The following is a 15651-nucleotide window of genomic DNA, read 5'->3' on the forward strand; positions in this document are numbered from 1 at the left end:
TCTTCAATGATATCTAAATCCCATCTTCAGAGCAGACCTGGTATCACAGTGATCTCTCCTTGGGGTACTCTCCTTCAACATTAAGAAATTCTTTATGATTTCCTTTATCTTAGTAGCCTTTCTTCTTAATAGGCTTTCCCTTACAAATAGGTAATAGTTATTGCACCCATCTTTCCCTGATTCAATTCTGACTGATTACATTGCCACTCTGATTGTTTAGCCCTCATTTTCAGTCCCTATAAGGGTGAGGACAAACCAATTTATTTGGAAATATGAGTAAAATTCACTTTATTGGGAACTTTACAATAATATTATGATTTGTTATATATATATATAATTTATTTTAGTGAATAGCAAAATCTTAAGAAATGTGTAATATGTACCTGAGTATATATTTTTATTTTAATATAAATAAATCTTGAAAAACAGTCCAACGACACCAAGGGTGAAACCTCATGTACAAAGTAAATTTTGGATGATTATAACACATCTATGGATATTCATTTTTGGTCACAAAAGAACCATTCTAGTGAGGGATGTTGATAATGGGGGAGAGGCAGGTGTGTGGACAGGGGCAATAGAAGAAAACTCTGTAACTTCCTCTTAATTTTGTTGTGAACATAAAACTTCTCTAAAAATATATCTGAAAAATATTCTGAGACAACAATTGCATGGCTTTTAGAGAAATGAGAAACATATTCTTTATATATGGTGGGATAGCGTTATACCAAAATTAGGTAACTAAAATGCCTGGTGCTTACAAGCATATGTTTTAATTTCTAAACAAGATGTAGAAAGAACTTTCTCCAGTCCAAAATTGAAATATGGACAAACCCGGTCACTCTCTGATGATACTGCCAACCTGAAATACGAGAATTATACCTCATTAATCTTACCAATATATACCTTATATACCATAATATTTTGATGAATTAACAATGTATTTCAATTAACAGTTGTATACCTCAATCAGAATATTTCACATATAATTTACTATGAAAACACTTCAACAATTGTGTTTATATAATTGTTCACATATTGCTGTTTTTCATTGTAAGATTAATTCTTTTAAGGTACAAAATACAAAGTTCTTAAGAAACTTACGCTTTGGAAGAAAAAGTTGAGTGTTTTGGCCACACAGATGGATTATTATTGCTTGTCTGGGAGACTCCAAGCCATGAAGAAGAAATGAAGAGGCCTAACAAATGCTGTGAGAAAACAAATTTTTTTTTTTTTGGGGGGGATGTTCAATTTCTTTTTTTTTTTCCAATTTATTTATTTTCAGAAAAACAGTATTCATTATTTTTTCACCACACCCAGTGCTCCATGCAAGCCGTGCCCTCTATAATACCCACCACCTGGTACCCCGACCTCCCACCCCCCCGCCACTTCAAACCCCTCAGATTGTTTTTCAGAGTCCATAGTCTCTCATGGTTCACCTCCCCTTCCAATTTACCCAAATTCCCTACTCCTCTCTAACGCCCCTTGTCCTCCATGCTATTGGTTATGCTCCACAAATAAGTGAAACCATATGATATTTGACTCTCTCTGCTTGACTTATTTCACTCAGCATAATCTCTTCCAGTCCCGTCCATGTTGCTACAAAAGTTGGGTATTCATCCTTTCTGATGAAGGCATAATATTCCATAGTGTATATGGACCACATCTTCCTTATCCATTCTTCCGTTGAAGGGCATCTTGGTTCTTTCCATAGTTTGGCGACCGTGGCCATTGCTGCTATAAACATTGGGGTACAGATGGCCCTTCTTTTCACGACATCTGTGTCTTTGGGGTAAATACCCAGGAGTGCAATTGCAGGGTTATAGGGAAGCTCTGTTTTTAATTTCTTGAGGAATCTCCACACTGTTCTCCAAAGAGGCTGCACCAACTTGCATTCCCACCAACAGTGTAAGAGGGTTCCCCTTTCTCCACATCCTCTCCAACACATGTTGTTTCCTGTCTTGCTCATTTTGGCCATTCTAACTGGTGTAAGGTGATATCTCAATGTGGTTTTAATTTGAATCTCCCTGATGGCTAGTGATAATGTTCATCATCACTAGCCATTAAGCAACTAACTCTTGATTTTGGCTCAGGTTGTGATCTCAGGGTCCTGGGATCAATCCCCACATCAAGTTCCACGCTTAGCATGGAGTGTGCTGGGGTTTTTCTCTGTCCCTCTAGCTCTGCTCCTCCCCCTATTTGCACTCTCTCTATCTCTCTTGCTCTGTCTCTAAAATAAGATAAATATATCTTTAAAAGGAATTAATACTTACAAAACCATGAAAATACCTTCCATGCTAAGAGAAAGCATATGCCAACAGAAATTTCTACTGGGATAAGATGTTACATTTATTAGAAAAAAAGTATTTTAGGGGCGCCTGGGTGGCTCAGTTGGTTAAGCCACTGCCTTCAGCTCAGGTCAGCATCCTAGAGTCCTGTGATTGAGTTCCATATCAGGCTTCCCCTGCTCTATAGGGAGCCTGCTTCTCCTTCTCCTTCTGCCTGCCACTCCCCCTGCTTGTGTTCTCTCTCTATTTCTCTATCTCCGTCAAATAATAAATAAAATCTTGAAAAAATTATTTAAAAGTAATATTTACAAATATATGTAAATTATAAAGAAACAGTGTTCAAATATTTAAGTGAACATATGATGGCAGCAATATGAGTAGCAAATATCAATAGAATAATAAAAATATATGAATAAACCCCAGAAAATTCTGAGTTTATGAGTACATATTTGAAATGAAAAGTTCACTTAATAGCTCTACAGAATATGTGATATGCAGAAGAAAAAGTTGGTGAAACTGAGGAAGGTGCAACAGAATTTATTCATCCTATAGAATGAGAGAAAACAATAGAGTTCATAGATCTTCAAAAGAGCTTCAGGAAACCCAGCATAGATCTGAGTACAAACTGAGAACCATAGAGACAGAAAAAAAGCAGAACAATCTTAAGTCACAATGAACAAAAAACTTATTAAATACCACTTTAAAAATATTTATGGAAACCACAGCCTAGAAAACTAATAGGATGATTACATACAAATCCACATCTCAAGATGTCATAATGATACCACCAAAAACCACTTTCAAACACAAAGAAATGCTCTTGAGGGAACAGGGTAGATTATGAGGTGACTTAAGTCAGTGTGAACATCATGGAATGGGTGATAATATCCTCCACCTCTAGCAGCCTTAGACCACATCATCTACCACAGAATCCATATCTGCCCTGTGCAGCTTCCAGCCAGCAATGGGAGAAGAATTAGGCACAAACAAGTCAGCTGCAAGAGACTGGGAGCCGGGGACAACAGTCTAAAAGGACTGCTGCCAGTCTCTTGCAGCAGCAAGTGGCGCCCGAACAGGGACCAGACCAGACCCGATCTGATCAGAAATAAAACAGGAGAAGAAGCCCCAACGTGAGTTTTGCACGGCCGTGCCTTTTTCCCGCTGGTGGGTTGTGGGCCATTAACGCAGGGTATGGGTAATCTAGAGAGCAGAAACGGTTATCGCCCTTATGTTTATTTATTGAGAAGGCTCCAGAAAACGGGAGGAGCAAAAGTCAGCGAGGGCCAACTTATGGAGCTTTTAAAGGTAATTAAAGAACATTGCTCCTGGTTCCCTGTATTAGGGACTTTAGATTTATAATCATGGGAAAAAGTAGGTCATGAATTAAAACTTTCGTATACTAAAGGAAAGCAAATTCCAGTTACTATATGGCCTACTTGGACCCTCATTCGCTCCGTTTTGGAGCCTTTACAAACCCCTGATTCGGAGAGCGATAATGAATGTTCAGGAGAATGTGAAAAAGAGGAACCTGATCATGCCATCCAGGAGGAGAAAGAAACTATTAAGGCCACCAGAAAGGAATATAGAAAGGAGGAAACTCCTCCTCCTCCTCCTCCAATAACAGAACAAAAGGTGCCTGTGGCACTGTCGCCATCTGCTCTGCCGTTCTATAAGAAGGCACCATTTAACAAAAAAGATGAAAAGTACATGCTATAGGCTGTTCAGAAAGTCCTCCTTGAAGCACAGTGAGCGGGAGACCTAGATGTCTTACATTTTAATTTCCTCGTTATTATTACAGAATATGTTGCTCCAGGACATGATCCTAACAACCCTAATGGTATATGTCCTAACAACCCTAATGGTATCTATGAGGCCAAGCATGAGCAATTTCCCTTCAAATTATTGAAGGAACTAAAACAGGCAGTACAAAACTATGGAGCTAATTCTTCATTTACAACGGGAACCATTCAAGGCATCACAGAAGGCAATCGACTTATTCTGATGGATTGTCATTTCTAGCAAGAACAGTTCTATCTCCAAGTGAGTTCTTGCAGTTCAAAACATGGTGACAAGATCAAGCAGAAATAGCAGCTGCCCATAATAGAGCTCATAACATTCCTATTTCCATGGAACAGCTCATGGGTCTTGGACCATGGGCCCAGGTTCAAGACCAGATATTAATGAATGATCAAGCTGTTGAGCAGCTCCGGCGTTGCTGTTTGAGAGCATGGGAGAGAATAGAATCTCAGGGAGATAAAAGCTCTTCTTTTCAAAAAGTGGTACAGGGTCCAAGAGAGCCCTATACTGATTTTATTGCAAGATTACAAGAGGCTGTCAGAAGACAGATAAATAATCTTGAGGCTGCGGATACCATTATGCAACTGTTGGCTTATGAGAATGCTAATTCTGATTGTAAGAAGTTGCTAGCACCCTTTAAAGGCAAGGGAACATTGACAGATTATATTAAGCTATGCCAAGGAGTAGGAACAGAGACCTATAAAGCTGATTTGTTAGCTCAAGAAGTGGTTGCTCTGACCACAGGAAAATTTAAAGGACAGTGTTTCAACTGTGGGCCAGCAGGGCATACTAAAGCTCAGTGTAGGCAAAGAGAAAAATTCCCTCTGCAAAATGTAAAATAAAACACCTGGTAGCTGTATGTAATGTAAAAAGGGAAACCATTGGGTGAGTCAGTGTCGTTCTAGAGTTGGCAAGGATGGATACCCCTTTCAGGGAAACTTATTTCAGGGCAAGCCCCCAGCCCCGAAAAACAAGGGGGCCAATTCTCCTATAACACTGAGCTTTCAGACAAATGTACCATTTTAAATTTATTACATGCCACACCTGGTAGTGCTGGATCAGATCTCCCCATCCCCAAAGATTATCTTTTAATGCCTACCAAGCTTCCCATTAAAATTCCAATTAATATTTATGGCCCTCTACCAAAGGGGACCACTGGGTTACTTTTGGGAAGATCAAGCCTTACTTTAAAGCGAATCCTAGTTCATACTGGTGTTATTGATTCAGATTATACTGGTGAAATTTCAGTGATGTTAACTACTGTGGCGCCATACCGTTTTCAAAAAGGAGACTGCATTGCTCAGTTGTTGCTTTTACCCTATCTCCGGGGTCAATCTAAAAATAAATAAAGAAACTCCGATGGGTTTGGGTGTACTGGAAAGGCAGGAGTATATTTGACTGAGAAAATATATCAAGATAGACCGATTTGTCATCTTAAAATACAAGGAAAGGGATTTTCAGGTCTAATTGATACTGGAGCTGATGTGTCCATCATAAGCTCATTACACTGGCCTAAGAAATGGCCATGCAATTCCTCTCCTGTTACTATTACAGGATTAGGACAGGCTGGTAATGTGCGTCAAAGCGCCAGTATTCTCTGTGAAGGCCCTGAGGGTCAAAAGGGTTATCTACAGCCATATATTGTAGACTTACCCATTAACATTTGGGGGCGAGACTTACTAAGTCAATGGGAAGCCTCTCTGGTTTTACCTTCCCCTAAGGAGAATTCCCAGATTTTTCACTGAGGGCCACTGCTCCTGAACCCATTAAGTTAAATTGGAAGAATGACAAACCCATTTGGGTGGAGCAGTGGCCCTTAATACAAGAGAAATTACTTATTTTGCAAGCCCTAGTAGAGGAACAGATAGAAAAAGGACATATTGAAGGATCTCATAGTCCTTGGAATTCGCCAGTTTTTGTTATTAGGAAAAAAATCAGGGAAATGGAGACTTTTAACAGACCTATGTGTGGTTAATTCTACTATCTAACCCATGGGGTCTCTCCAACCTGGATTGCCTTCGCCTAATCTAGTCCCACATGAATGGCTAATAGTTATCATAGATTTACAGGATTGCTTTTATACTATACCACTTGCTAAGGAAGACTGTCCTCGTTTTGCTTTTACTATTCCCAGTGTAAATTTAAAAGAACCAGCCAAACGATATCAGTGGAAAGTTCTTCCACAAGGAATGTTGAATAGCCCCACTATCTGTCAGGAGTATGTGGCAAAAGTTATACAGCCAGTTAGAGATCAATTTCCACAAGTTTATCTTATCCATTGTATGGATGATACATTATGTGCAGCCTCTGATAACATGCAATTACAGGATGCATTTAGAATGCTTCAAATGCAATTTGAGAAATACAAACTAATTATAGCTCCAGAAAAAATACAAGTTACCACACCTTTCTCGTATTTGGGGTTCATTATGGACAGGACGTCAGTTAAACCCCCAAAAGTTCAAATCCGTAGAGATAAAATTATAACTTTGAATGATTTGCAAAAGTTATTGGGAAACATTAATTGGATAAGACCTAAAATTGGAATTCCCACATAGGCTTTACAGCATCTTTTTGCCTCTTTTAAGGGGGATCCTAATTTAAACAGCCCCAGGACCCTATCAAAAGAGGCTTTAAAAGAATTACAGTTTGTTGAAAGTCAGATTCATTCAATGCAAACAGACAGAGTCCAACCTGGAATACTGATAAATCTTCTCATTTTTTATACCCCACATACACCCACTGGATTAATTATCCAGGAAAAATTAATTGTAGAATTTCTCCCAAATAATACTGTTAAAACACTCATTACCTATATAAACCATATTGGCAGTATTATTCAATTAGGAAGGAAAAGAACTCGGCAAATACAGGGTTATGATCCACAGGTTATTGTTCTGCCTTTAAATAAGGCACAAATTGAAACTGCATTCCAAAATAATTTAAACTGGCAAAGTGTTCTTAGTGGCTTTAATGGAGACATTTCTTCTCATTGTCCCTCTTTACCTATTGTTTCCTTTTTAAAACATACTGCTTTTGTGCTTCCCAGAATTACTTCTAAAAATCCAATAACAGATGCCCCTACTTACTCTTCTGATGGCTCTGTTAAAGGTAAAGCTTGTTATTATGGTCCTACTTCGAAAGTCATATCTACTACTGGTCTTTCAGCACAAAAATCAGAATTAATGGCGGTTATTGCATTGTTTCAAGATATTTCTTCTGTATTTAATCTGCTATCTGATCTGTTATATACAGTGTATGTTTTGCAGCATATTGAAACTGCTACTATTTCTACTTCTGATGTCTCCCTGAATTCATTATTTTATCATTTGCAATCCCTTATTCATCAGCGCTCTGCTCCTTTTTATGCTACTCATATCCAAAGTCACACCGGCCTTCCAAGGCTATTAGCTAGAGGTAATGAAATAGCTGATTCTCTCATTTGCTCAGCTTTTCAGGAAGCCTCCAATTTTCACTGTCTTACGCATGTTAATCAAAAAGGACTTTGGCATAAATTCCCTATTACTAAGGAGCAAGCAAATTCTATTGCCCACTCCTGCCCTTCTTGTGCTGCCATCAATCTGCCTACACAGCCAGTGGGTATCAACCCATGAGGCATAACAGCCAATGAGATATGGCAGATGGATGTTACTCACACCCCTTCATTTGGGAAACAACCTTTTGTTCATGTCACTATAGACACATACTCTCGCTTCATATGGGCTACAGCTCAAACAGGAGAAACTGCTGCACATGTTATCAGACATCTCCATTCTGCTTTTGCATTCATGGGAATGCCTAAAGCCATAAAAACTGATAATGCACCTGCTTATGTTTCCACTAAGTTACAATCCTTCTTTAAACTATGAAATATTAAACATTCCACTGGCATCCCATATAATCCTCAAGGTCGAGGAATTGTCGAACGGGCTAATCAAATATTAAAATTACAGCTTCATAAACGTAAGAAAACAGATGGTTCTCCTCAAGAGGTATTAGCGCAACTTTTATTTACTCTTAATTTTTTGAATCGTGATGATAAAAACACTGCAGCAATAGAAAGACATTTTAGTAAACTAAAACAAGATAAAATTTATCCTCCAATCTGGTGGAAAAATATTACTTCTAATCAATGGCTCCCTGGTAACTCAGTTACCTGGGGAAAGGGATATGTGTGTGTATTACCCAATGAGGCTGTTGAGCCCATGTGGGTGCCCTCTTGTTTTATAAAGGCTCGTCATGAACAAGAAGAAGAAGTTCAAATTCAAACCGGTCTCACCTATCATCAACTTCGAGGGTCTCACCTTAAAGAACACTCAGGTCACGTTACCTGGGACAGACAGAGCAAAGATTCCAACTTGGGGCCAGATAAAGAAACTGACCAAGAAAGTGGAGGAAGTTCTGGAGAGTGAGCAACATCCTCTCACCCCTAACAACATGGATGTAACTATGATGGCTCTTATCACTGTAGCCTTAAGTCATCCTGGATGTTATGCACAAATAAATAACTTTACTTATTGGGCATATATATCCAATCCTCCTCTGCTCCGTCCAGTAGAGTGGGGAGAAGATACAATACCAATTTATTTGAATGCTTCAAAATGGGTACCTGGAATTTTGGATCCTAGATTGCGGCTATTGCCCTTAGAGGAGGGCACAAATATTAATCTTACTTTTGGATATCAGAATAGGCCAATATGTATTGGCAATCATTCCAGTTGTCTTGTCCCTGCACATTATTTCAGACAGGAGGGGGTAACCTCAGCCAAAGAAACACAAAGCCCCAGGTCCTACATCCTCTATGGAACCAAACTTCAAAATACACCCAGACACATAGTTCATGTATATTCGTTTTGATAAGGGTGCCAAGTCCATTCAATAGGGAAAGGATGGAATCTTTCATAAATGATGCTGGGAAATTTACTATCCACATGCAAAAGAATGAAGGTGGAAGTTACCATTTACACTATGCACAAAAATTGACTCAAAATGGACCGAAGAGGGGTGCCTGGGTGGCTCAGTGGGTTAAGCTGCTGCCTTTGCCTCAGGTCATGATCTCAGGGTCCTGGGATCGAGTCCTGCATCGGGCTCTTGCTCAGCAGGGAGCCTGCTTCCCTCTCTCTCTCTCTGCTTGCCTCTCCATCTACTTGTGATTTCTCTCTGTCAAATAAATAAATAAAATCTTTAAAATGCAAACTATTTAAAAATAAAATGAACTGAATACCTAATCCTAAGATGTAAAACTATGACATTTCTTAAAGAGATCATGAAGAAAAGTAAACATCATATTCGGCAATGATTTCTTGGGTATATCACCAAAATCACAGACTGCAAAGGAAAAGTTCACTGTAGGCAAATGTAGAACATCAAAACATTTTTGTGCATCAAAGGGCATGACCAAAACAATGAAAAGACAGAATGGGGAAAAATGCTTGCAAATCATACATCAGACAAGGGGTTCACATCCAAAATATATAAGGAATCCTATAGGTTAGTAACAAAAACAAAACCAAATAACCCAATTAAAAAATGGGCAAAAGAATTAAATAATCATTTTGTCCATGAAAATAAAAAGTGAAAAGGCTTATGAAAAGATGCTCAGTATCCCTAATGATCAGATAAATGCAAATAAAAACCACAATGAGATATTTCTTCATACTCCGTAGGATGGAATCTATCAAAGAAAAAAAGTGTCAGCGAGAAGGTGGAAAAAGAGGACCCTTGTACACTGTTGGAAGTACAAATTGGTCAGCCATTAAGAAGAAGAGTATGGAACTTCTTGAAGAAATTAAAATAGGATTACCATATGAATCAGCAATCCCACATGTAGGAAGATATCTAAAAGAATTGGAAGCAAGATCTCAAAGAGCTCTCTGGGTACCCACGCTCACTGCAGCATTATTCATAAAAGCCAAGTGGTAGAAGCAGGCCACGTGCCCACTGAGGGAGGCAGGAATCAAGAAAACATAGGACACACATAACATAATAATATTCAACCTTAAAAAGGAAGGAAATCCTATCACATGGGTGAAACTGCAGGCTGTTATGCTCAGTGAAATAAGCCAGTCTCCCTCTCTCTCTCTCTTCCTCTCTCTCTCTCTCTCTCATACACACACACAAAATACATGATTCCACTTATATGAAGTATCTAAAGTAGTCAAGCGGAGAGAAGCAGAAAGAAGAATGGTAGTTGAGGGTAAAGTACAGAAGGGAAATTATTGTTTAATGACTCGAGAGTTCCAGTTTGAGAAAGTGAAAGTTCTAGAGATCTGTTGGACAACAATGTGAATATACTTATCGCTCCTAAACTGTGTGCTTAAAATTGGTGAAAATGTGTGGTATAGTTAAATGTAATGTAAGATGTGAGAGAGTGTATGGTTCCCACCATATGACAGCATGGAAAAAAACAAAACTCTGGAGACATTGAAAATCAGTTAATGGTGTTTTGTGGGGAAGGGAGGATGGGTAGGTGGAGCATAGAGGATTTAAAGCAACAAAACTATTCTGTATAACTTCATAATGGTTGGTACTTGTCAGTACATATTTCTTCAAACTCATAAAATGCACAATATCAAGAAGATACCTCAAAGTACACTATGGCCTTTGCATAATAATGATGTGTCAATATATTTTTATTAACTGTAGCAAAAGAACCACTCCACTGAGGGATACTGAAAATGAGAAAGTCTACCCACTGTGGGTGTACAGACTCGAAGACAGTAGGAGAATACAAGAAATCTCTGTACTTTGTCTCTGATTTCCTGTGAACCCAAAACTGCACTAAGAAAACAGCATATTTCTTAACATGAATAACGGGATAAATTTTACATTATGTGGGTTTTTTTTTTTTTTGCTACAACTTAAAAAATAAAATAAAAGGCAAATATGCAAAAGGAGGTGATCTTGACAACAGGCGGAGAAAACTAATTCTTATATTTAGGAAAATAACAATATGATTAACAGGTGAATTCTCACCAGTAACAACGAGGAATAAGGGAAGGTTAGCTTTTATTAGGTTTTAGGAGGAATCTGGGAATAGTTGTTTGAACAAGTTTATAGAAGAATAAGAGTTTGAGGTTGCCATGATGTCTCATTGTCCACAAGTGGTTGTTACTGTGTTGTTGCTGGGACAGGGAGGGATCTCCATTCCTTTTTTAAAAATCAGGAGATGGGGCACCTGGGTGGCTCAGTGGGTTGAGTCACTGCCTTCGGCTCAGGTCATGATCTCAGGGTCCTGGGATCGAGCCCCGCATGGGGCTCTCTGCTCAGCAGGGAGCCTGCTTCCCCCCTCTCTCTCTGCCTGCCTCTCTGCCTACTTGTGATCTCTCTCTCTGTCAAATAATTTAAAAAAAATTTCAGTAAGAGTAAAAATGCAAGTCACGTTATTTTCATCTCATAAACTCAAACAAGTGCTCATATCTAAAAACATGATGAAAACTCTAATAAGGGAAAAGAAACACCATTTGGGAGAAATGGGCAAGGAATATATACAGGGATATAATGCTGTATTTATACATTATTATTTTATTATGACAAAACATTTCTATTTCCTAATTATAATATATTATATACTAAGTCAATATGTATAATAAATTATAAATATAATATATGGAAAAAATAGAAAAGGATTTTCATAAAATAATTATTCATAGTGCTTTCATACTAAAGAGGAACTAAAATTCTGAGACTAGCTTTTAGAAGGTCCTATTCATATTAGACAGCAGTGAGCATTCATAAACTCTAGACAAATGCAATGGTATAGATGGATTACAATATCATGTGAGAGTGAAAGGAGATACTCCATTATCCCATTGATGTAAGGTCTGAAAATAAGCAAAGTTATTTCACATTATTAAAATGGGGAGGGCTGAGGCACCTGCGTGGTTCAGTGGTTAAGCCTTTGCCCTCGGCTCAGGTCATGATCTCAGGGTCCTCGGATCGAGCCCGGCATTGGGAATCTCTGCTCAGCAGGGAGCCTGCTTCTCTCTCTCTCTCTCTCTCTCTGCCTGCCTCTCTGCCTACTTGTGATCTCTCTGTCTGTCAAATAAATAAATAAAAATCTTTTTTAAAATGGGTAGGGCTGATAGAGGCTCTAAACTTCTATTTCATGCTCTGATTTATAATTGCATGGTTCTAACTACTTTGTGAACAAGTTGCACAATCATATGTTTAATTTCCTTGACATGTGATAAAATTAAACAATAAAGTTATTTCAGACAAAAGAGCATTTATGGAAGCAGGATTTTTCTATGAAAAGCAAGAACTGATATCAGGGAGATCACTGTGGGTTGCTGGGGGGAGGGGGGTTGGGAGAAGGGGGGTAGGGTTATGGACATTGGGGAGGGTATGTGCTTTTGGGTAAATTGGAAGGGGAGATGAACCATGAGAGACTATGGACTCTGAAAAACAATCTGAGGGGTTTGAAGTGGCGGGGGGGTGGGAGGTTGGGGTACCAGGTGGTGGGTATTATAGAGGGCACGGCTTGCATGGAGCAATGGGTGTGGTGAAAAAATAATGAATACTGTTTTTCTGAAAATAAATAAATTGGAAAAAAAAAAGAAAAGCAAGAACTGGTAATTGTCAAGTGTACAATAAAGATTTAAAAATATAAATAAAATATCAGAGTTAAACTATGGAATAGTAACAGACTTTAAATAAGCTAGAAATACATACACGAAGATGGATGAACTCTAAAATATAATATTAATTGATAAGCTTTTAATAAAATTTGGAAATATCTGAAATCTTACCAATTCTCCTTCATCCTCTATGGAGAACAGGGTAGAGTTCTCCAAAGCACAGGCCGACAAACTCTCACTCCATGATTTTCTTTCAGTGCTAATGTAATAGCAATTGTTGGAATATGTCATCCACTCTTTTGGACAATGACCACAGTAATATGCTGGACAAAAATTATAAGATATTCTCCAAAAAGGTTCAAATATTAAAAAATGTAAATTGACAACTGACATATGTATACACATGTATATATAACATATCCATGATCCCTCACAAGCTAGCAAAAATAAAACAAAATACACACATGATACACTCAGAAGAGTGAGGCTTTTGCCCTAATATATGTGCTCATATAGAGCAAATACACACACACACACACACACACACAAAATCTCTAAATGTCTTTTGAGTACTTAATAAAACAACTGTTTTGGAATTGTAGAATGGTTTATCTTTTATCATGCTATAGCAGGAGGAAATTTAAGATAATCATTGACTATGGGTATGATGATTTTGTAATTTTTTAAAGGTTTTATTTATTTATTTTACATATTTTAGTTTTTTAAAAGATTTTGTTTATTTGTCAGAGAGAGAGCAAACAGAAGCGGGGCAGTGGCATGAGGAGGAAGAGGCAGGTTCCGCATGAAGCAGGAAGCCTGATGCTGAACTGGATCGAGGACCCTGAGATATGACCTGAGCAGCAGGCTGATATTTAACCAACTGAGCCACCCAGGCATTCCATGGGTATGGTGATTTTAAATAGTATTTCATCATACTGTTTCATAAGTATAGAAGTAATAATAATAAGTAATAATAAGTAATACTTTCCTATAATTATTATTTCTGAGAGTTTATTACATGATTTTCTAATCTTTTTTCCTCAAAAGAATCAATTATCAGGGGCGCCTGGGTGGCTCCGTGGGTTAAGCTCTGTCTTCGGCTCAGGTCATGATCTCAGGGTCCTGGGATCGAGCCCACATCAGGCTCTCTGCTCAGCAGGGAGCCTGCCTCCCCCTCTCTGCCTACTTGTGATCTCTGTCTGTCAAATAAATAAATAAAATCTTAAAAAAAAGAATCAATTACCATCTTTTCCTAACCTAAGATAGAGATAAAATAGAAATTACACTAATAACAGAATTTTGAAAATTTTGTACCTTTCTGGATCCTAGTTTCCAGGGATGTTTTGTTCTGTTTCGGTCCTTCAGTAACTAGAAAAATTAAAGCAATACTCATTCAAACTTAATATTAAACTAAATAAAACATAATGATTTGAGTTTCTTGGTTTGAAAGTTGGTGTATTGTTTAGAATTAGAAAATTCTATAATAAAATTGATTGTACCAGTAAGTGGTTAATGAAGTAATGAACATGTTGGGGAAAAAAATTCAAAAGCTTAAAGAACCAAAACTCACCACTTTTTATAGCATTTTGTTTAAACAATCTCAAGAATTAATTTGTATGTCTCTATAAGTTCCCTCCTATAACTTGCTTTTGAGGTATAAAGTCTGAATATATGTGTAATACTCCCTACAATTATTCTATTATTTCTACGTTTGGCAAATTCAGAGTAACCATTTCACACCGAAAGCACACATGCATTAAAATGAGATAAGACAATACCATAGTACTGTGCAATATTTCGAGGTACTGATGATCATTAAAGTGAAAAATTCTCTTGTAGACATTCAAACACTTACTTACCAGGAGTAACAGCTATTGTGACCACAGTGGACATTAAGATAAGGCAAATGATCCCCAGGACCCCAGCAATGAGCTTCCCTGGACATAAAAGTAAACAGTTGGAAGAGAAATGAAAACAATGAAAAAGGATGGGCAGAAATAATCTTTTAGGAACTGTACATACAAGAGAACCAACAAGATGCGTAGAGAATCACATAAAAACTTTCACTCCAAACCCATATCTACCATTATAACTTCTCAGAATGTAACATTTCAGTGGCAATAAATTTATTACCCCAGGAGATGTTGGTAAAGATTACAAATTACAGCAAAACTGGAACAAAGTTAGTCTTCAGATAACAATTACAACACTATATTGCAACTTCAAGCTCTGATCTTCAGAAATGAAAAATAGGTGTCATTCCCCACTCATTCTCTGCACTCCTACTGCCCAACTGCACATCATAGTACATATACTACAGTTATACTGTGTGTGTATTACATGTTTTACCTTTGCAATGGGAGTTCTTGCTGTTCCTTTGAGGATTCTGGGAAGCATTTTGAAGATTTGAAGCGTCTTGAAGAGTTAATTCTGCATATGTTATTTCCTGCTCAGTTTCTGAAATAGGACTTTTAGTGCCCTTAGCTTTCACTTGCTGTCTTTTTGAATCCTTAACCTGACTGAGTTCTGCATAGGTAATTCCTTGGTTATTCATCTCTGCAGCTGCATGGTGTCAGGCACAGGGCTGAATGGGACTGTACTGAAGGACTTGATGAACAGTGTATGCGATGACAAGATTGCTGAGACAGTCACAGTGGGTGGAGTGTGTGGTGAGTGGAAGTACTCATTTGCTGTTGAACAATGTAAAATCTGGTACTAATTTCCTTAGAGCATTTCATGATAGAATAAGTTATTTTTACAATGATATTCTATGCTTGACACAATAGTATTAGTTGGAAAAGTGTAAAGCAATAAATTAGTGAAGAGGAAAAGAATTCAGGAATAATATTGTCCTTCTTAGTTTAAGGTCAGAATCCACAAAAACATTTCAACATTATTAGAATAACTGGTTTAAAATTAAAATGTCAAATTAGAAAAAAAAAGTGCTGCATCAATTTTGGGGGGCAATTTTTATATCAGGTGTTGGT

General features: G+C 37.8%; 1 protein-coding gene across 1 annotated transcript; it reads right to left on the bottom strand.

The window, feature by feature from the left end:
- Positions 1-550: 550 nt before the first annotated feature.
- On the bottom strand, positions 551-15218 carry LOC122891140 (NKG2-A/NKG2-B type II integral membrane protein-like). The gene is made up of 6 exons (XM_044226603.1): positions 15014-15218; positions 14524-14601; positions 13979-14032; positions 12836-12987; positions 1105-1208; positions 551-862 (listed from the first exon to the last, which is right to left on the bottom strand). The coding sequence occupies exons 1-6, from the start codon at positions 15216-15218 to the stop codon at positions 742-744; spliced, it is 714 nt and encodes a 237-aa protein (XP_044082538.1). The 3' UTR covers positions 551-741.
- Positions 15219-15651: the final 433 nt, after the last annotated feature.

The sequence above is a fragment of the Neovison vison genome, chromosome 12, assembly GCF_020171115.1.
Source record: "Neovison vison isolate M4711 chromosome 12, ASM_NN_V1, whole genome shotgun sequence".
Lineage (NCBI taxonomy): Eukaryota > Metazoa > Chordata > Mammalia > Carnivora > Mustelidae > Neogale > Neogale vison.

Excerpts from the sequence above, each read along its gene's own strand:
- LOC122891140 (XM_044226603.1), bottom strand. The coding sequence starts at position 15,218 with ATGAATAACCAAGGAATTACCTATGCAGAACTCAGTCAGGTTAAGGAT. Across the intron at positions 14,602-15,013 it reads CAAGAACTCCCATTGCAAAG|GGAAGCTCATTGCTGGGGTC; the intron begins GTAAAACATGTA and ends TTTTATGTCCAG. Across the intron at positions 1,209-12,835 it reads TAGAGGATGAAGGAGAATTG|CATTTGTTAGGCCTCTTCAT; the intron begins GTAAGATTTCAG and ends GTTTTCTCACAG.